Below are 6,000 nucleotides of genomic sequence, written 5' to 3' on the forward strand. Positions count from 1 at the left end.
CTGCCGTGCACCCTGGAAAATGTTGAAAATGATGAGGGAACCGCATCCGCGGTATGAAACACAAACGGTGCTTACGGCTCTTGCCGCGCACCTGGGGGTACTTGGAATAGCACTGAGACCGTCACCGCAGTCTATGTACACAGAGGGTGCTCACGGCTTCTGCCTTTCCCCCTGGAAAATGTCGAAGTAATACAGGAACCACATCCGCGGTATGAAGTACAAATGGTGCTCATGGCTCGTGCCGCGCTCCACTTGCACAAAGGGATTCCAAAGACCGTGTCCGTGGTCGGGACGAGGAAGGGAATTCAACGGCTCCAGCCGTAATCCCCGGAAAGCTCGGCCACGTGTGAACTGCGTCCGCGGTTGGGAAGATGAAGGGAGTTCAATGGCTCCAGCTGCCTTCCCTGAACAGTTCAGCAAGGTTCTAACCGCGTCCACGGTTAGGGAGAGTCGACGGGTGTAAACGGCTCCAGCCGTGCACTGGGAGGTGTCAAGGATCGAGAGACCGCATACGCAGCCACAAGAAAGAGAAGGGTGCGTGCGGCAGGAGCCGCGCATCGGTTTTAAATGAGTGATCAAAGTAAGCACTCCTGCGCTCCCGCCAAGCCTGGAATTCGCACGAAGCCAAAGATCAGTTTAAGCCACGCAACTTGTATTGGCAACTGGCGTTTTTTAAAAGGGGTGATCACTGCTAACATGCAGTGTCTCAGCCAATGGGAAGGAGAAGGGAAATAGCAGGGAAAGACAGAAAACATGATATGGAAGACCCAGTGAAGTATGGCAGAGACAAAAGTGGTAACACCTGACAGCCGTAGTGCATGCAAACAAAAATGTGCATAGTATTTTACTCAAGTCAGCAATCCCCCAGATCTCACAAGACGTTCCTATTTGGCACAGTACAGTGTGCCCTTATGTTGTTGTGATCACGTTTATGGCCAATAACGTCACTAGAGTTTTGTGCATTGCTGACAAAGTGGGCCTCCCCTAATTTAGCTGAAAACAGGATTGCATATTTTACACCATGATCACATAATGTCTTTTTGATTCACAGGAACGATTATCATGTGGCCTATACATCCCTAATGAAGTCAGGGAACACAGTAATTGAAGAACCAATTTCCCATGATGATCACAGTATTGTGTCCGTCTCGAAAATTAAGGATACACATGGTGATAAGTTACCTGCGCACAAATGTGCTGTGTGCTTTCACCACCACAAAATATTGGGGAAAGTGCGCTCCAAGTAGTATATGCAGCAAGTCCTGTATGCTTGTAATCGGTTTCTTCTTATCGATTCTCAATATGACTGTGTTCTTTTGACATGATTGCCTCTTCACATCCACGGCTTTTGCTTGAATTGTAACATGTAATGTCTATAACTCCAGCGTGAGCCCTGATGCAGTACCCTCTCTACCGCCTCCTCAGGTTTTACACCATGTGTGTCTAGCCCAACCTGAATGGACTCTACCTTGCAATGTAGTTTGTTGCGTTTCGTGCAGATGCATATTATTCCAGCCTACAATTCAGAAGCCATTGTACTGACATCTGAATTAAGGTCAATAGTGTAGGATTTCACCACTGTGGTTGGTTCTGCTGCAGAGGAGAGGACTAATTTTGAACCTGGAAGGAAGAGGAAGTTACATAAGATCTTTGACCTGGTGACATCACATAAAGCGACATCATGTGAACTTTGGTGCTCCATCCACCCCCTTGTGCCAATGATCTCACAGGATGTGACATTCACCGATCCTCGGCCTTGTTCCACCACAGGAAGGGACGCATCTGACCTTTGGCTTGTCATGTCACATAACGTGATTGGAAAAGCTGTAGCAGATAGAAATCAAATATTCTATAAAGAAACATCCTATTTCAAACCCTAGTAAAAATGCTCCCACGTATGTTTTCAGAAACAGGCAATATTATCAGATACAGGGTGGAGATAATGCAGCATTGGTAATGAATCTTTTTAAACTGTGTACAACTATGGTGTGCAGCAGAGGTCTGCAACATCAGAGCACAACGCACCAATAGGTGCCAAAACATGAGGGAGAGAAGAGATCTGCAGTACCAGGGAGCAAGGGACCATACAGAGCACAGGAGAGAGCAGCTCTGCGGTATTAGGGTGCAATGAGAAGCGTTGCTGCAGAGGAAGGGGGTGGAGTTCACCAATATCAGGGAGCAGAGAGAGAGAAGAAAGAAAGAGTGCAATAACCGGTACAGACAAAGGTACTAATACAGCAGGGAGAAAAGCAAACAGCTCAGCAACACAGAATGCAAAGAGAAGTACCACTACAGAGGGGTTGGGGACTCGAGAGGAAAGTTCAGTGGAGGGAATACAAAGGCAGAAGAGAGCGCGTGAAACGTACGAGTAGTAAGAAATAGGTTAAAGACAAGTGGCCGATTCACAAAGGTAAAATAAGGCGAAAATATAACTTGACGACTTTAGGAATTCACAAAGGGCACTTACTACTCGTAAATGCAGTTTGTGAATACCAAAAGTCGTAAAGTTCAACTTTTGGTATTCACAAAGGGCATTTCGGAGTAGTAAACTTTTGGTAGGTTTGACCTTCCCCAGTTTACCTGTGGAAAATTGCAACAGTGTGGTAATGATCGGAATTCTAATCCCATCAGAATTGTCCGGGACTAGGACTAAGGGCGGAACCCTTTGAAATCCACACTTGCTCTACAAACCCTGATAAATGTTTATTGCATATGTGCTAAGCCAATCCTCTCTCATCCAGCATCTTTCCCACCCCCATCTCCTCCCATCAAAACCAGCTTGTGAAAAAAAATCCACTACGCTTGCTTATTACCACAGAAGTGAAATATCTCCATGCCAATAATGTGATTTCTTTCTCCATTGACAGATTCAAGGATTCAATGTCGAAGAAGGACAGTTTGCGTACGCCAAAGACTGCGAAACCTATTTCTCGCCCGCTGTGTTGATGGGCCTGGTGATGTCCCTTGTTCTGCTCTTGGTCCTGGCCTATGCTCTCCACATGCTGATGCACCTCAAGGCCATCGACAGACACTACGAATGCAAGGGCTCCCTGCCCTACTTCACTGCGGGAAGGGACAGTGACCTGGAAGACGAGAAGGAGCCGCTGCGGTGCAGCACCAGCGAGTGCTACGAGCTGCAGCCGCAGCAGTACTGCAGGTTTTACATGCAGCAGTGCTCCTCCATTTCTCATTAGCCGCCCACGTGACATGGCCCAAATCCCACTTCCTGTTGCTCCTGGATATGTGGTGTGCATCATGCTAACAGATATCTTGAGAGACAAGAAATGTACTCAACTCAGCTTGTTTCACCGGGAGTCATTAATGGCTGCAGACAAACTCACTTACACTTGTTGTAAGTCCTCAGTTTATTAGGCAAATCCTGCCTGAATCTGGTACATGTTTGTGGCAAGTTCTGAACTTTTGCCGTCAGTGAAAGACTTTGAGAGGTCTACGTGTCAGCCACATTCTCCTGCTGCTTACTGGTGATTTCCTCCGCTCTGGAACGATTATGTAAATAAGGGATTAAATTATATTTCGTTGCATTTCTTTTCATTTCTGTAAAGCACAACATGCCACAGAAGTGGCCTGCAAGCTCATGAACCTAGATTGGTGAACTGTCTGAATGCGATTTAATTATGGTGCATTGTTGTGTGTGCCCAATTTATTTTATGAACAGTTTTGCCGTGGAAAAAACAACATTAAAATGGTGAAAGGGTGGTAACTAATTTTGAGGAGATTGGTTTTCTGGTATTTTCTCCCTTGTGATAGTTCTTCGGTGTGTGCTGTAGGAGTGACCCACAGGATAGTGTGAACATTTGAAAGTAATGGGGATGCAGCTGAGGACACCTAACTGCACCGGCAGTGCTTACTACTTTCATCATAAGATCATGGTAGTCTGAGCGAAGAAGTGAGTAGTGTGCATACCAGAGACTAAGGGGCATATTATCAAGACAGGCGATAAAATTATCACCGCTTTAGCGACAGAAAAGCCCATGTTAGACGTGAAGGACGTCTAACATGGGCTTCAATTGGAATTCCATAGAGCATATTATCAAGCCCATTATCGCCGTTTTAGCGGCAGTTTTCTGCCGCTAGAGCGGCGATAATTTTATCGCCTGGCTTAATAATATGCCCCTTGGCTTCTGAAGTTGGTTTTGTAGACGACGGTTATGCTGTGATTCTTTTTTTTGATGGTCTATCCCATAATTTGGATGGCTAAGGCATGGGATTTGCGTGGGTGATGGGAGTTATAGGAGAACCGTTCTACAGGAATTTATTTCAGTGTAAAAAAAACAACTGAGTGAGCGGACGAGAAACGGGTGCCTTGATGGCAGCTGTAAATGGATTCCCGTTTCTTCCCAAACTAGGGTGCATCTGATCATGAATGTGAAAGTGCAGAGGAGAAATGCTGGAGCCTTGGGGTGCGCTGTGTGAAAAGACTTGGGGGCACATTATCAAGCACAGCGTTAAAATTATTGCCGCTTTAGCGGCAGAAAACTGCCGCTAAAGCGGCGATAATGGGCTTGATAATATGCCGCAGAGAATTCCCATAGAAGCCCATGTTCACACCAGAACCTGGGCTTCTATGGGAATTCACAAGGGCATATTATCAAGCCCATTATCGCAGCTTTAGCGGCAGTTTTCTGCCACTAAAGCGGCGATAATTTTAACGCCGTTTCTTGATAATATGCCCCTTAGGGGCATATTTGCAACAGGCAGCGATAATTATCGCTGACCTTGAATACCGCATTTTTTTCTATCGCTGGAATATTTCGCCATGCTAACGTTGTATTAACAACGCTTATTGCCATGGCGATGCATATTCCAACGATAACGCCCTTTTCCATGGAACATCGCTGGTTTCCAGCGATGTTACATGTAAAACGGCGATATGCTTGATAATACGACCCTGTGGTCGTATCACATGAATCCACCTCCCATGTTAGGTATGCCTTACTCAGGAATTTAACAGACGTTAAATTCCTGCGTTAAGGCATACTTAGCGCGATTAAAATAATCGCTTCCCCGGATTGTAAATATCGCGAGGCTGCCTTCACGATATTTACCCATGTTGTTTCCACAGACACGCCTACTTTGCATCTCATTAGCGATGCGAAGTTAGGCGTGCTGGAAACGGGAGCAAAATCAGCAAAACACGCGATAAGACGATAAAATTATCGCCGCTTTTCGGCCGAAAACGGCCGCAAAAGCGGCGATAATTCTCTATCGCCGCATTGTTAATATGCCCCTTTGCCAAAGTTGAGTGTGTTGAGATAGGAAGGAGATAATCTAGTTCAGCGAGTTTCCAGGCCACGAGCGAAAATGTCAGGCATGCCAAGAGCACAAAATGGTGAATAGCGTAAAAGGGTGCTTAGAAAGCCAAAAAAGACCATACCCACTCAGGACTATTGTCTATAGCCTCCACTATTGTTTTAAGCACTTACTAAAGGGCTTTCCGGTGCCTGACCTACGTTGATCGCAGACAAACAAGTTTGTGGGGACTTAACCTTGGATGTCTGGGCACTGGGATGCTAAGGAAGTTGGCATAACCGCAGCCGTGGGACTCAGTATAAATAATGTTGCTGAGTCTGGGTGGGAGAGGGTTATGTCTCATGTCAATGATGGTTGGTGCTTGGGTAAGAAAACATGATTTTTAGAGAGAGTGAGGTGAATGTTGCAGGTATTGAGATTACCAAATGATTTGGCTTCTGAAGATGGTTTTGGCTAGCCTTGGTGGACAGTGACTATCTCCAAAATGTAAAAAAATGTAAATTGATACTTGTATAGCGCACTACTCACCCGCAAGGGTCTCAAGGCGCTTGTACGAATACCGCTGTGGAACCCATCCTGGCTTTCCCTGTGAGGCGTCCACTCCTGGGCACCCCCAAGGTGGAGGCCAGGCATCCTTAGCGTTGTGGGGGCCGTTGTGGAGATTAAGCAAGCTATTGCCCAGAGTTGCAGAGTGGGACTCCATGATTGGAATGGCACCGAGGCGAGTAT

At 46.2% G+C, this 6,000-nt stretch overlaps 1 protein-coding gene across 1 annotated transcript in view; it reads left to right on the forward strand.

Annotated features, from left to right (window-relative positions):
- Nucleotides 1-3,688, forward strand: part of LOC146865586 (V-type proton ATPase subunit S1-like protein) — a 214,560-nt gene extending 210,872 nt beyond the window's left edge. The window contains exon 7 of the mRNA XM_085640751.1: nucleotides 2,868-3,688. Within this exon, the coding sequence (XP_085496877.1) occupies nucleotides 2,868-3,194 (327 nt within the window). The 3' untranslated portion in view covers nucleotides 3,195-3,688. The remainder of the gene's footprint in view (nucleotides 1-2,867) is intronic.
- The last annotated feature ends 2,312 nt before the right edge of the window (nucleotides 3,689-6,000 follow it).

Source organism: Triturus cristatus, chromosome 2_1, assembly GCF_964204655.1.
Source record: "Triturus cristatus chromosome 2_1, aTriCri1.1, whole genome shotgun sequence".
NCBI lineage: Eukaryota > Metazoa > Chordata > Amphibia > Caudata > Salamandridae > Triturus > Triturus cristatus.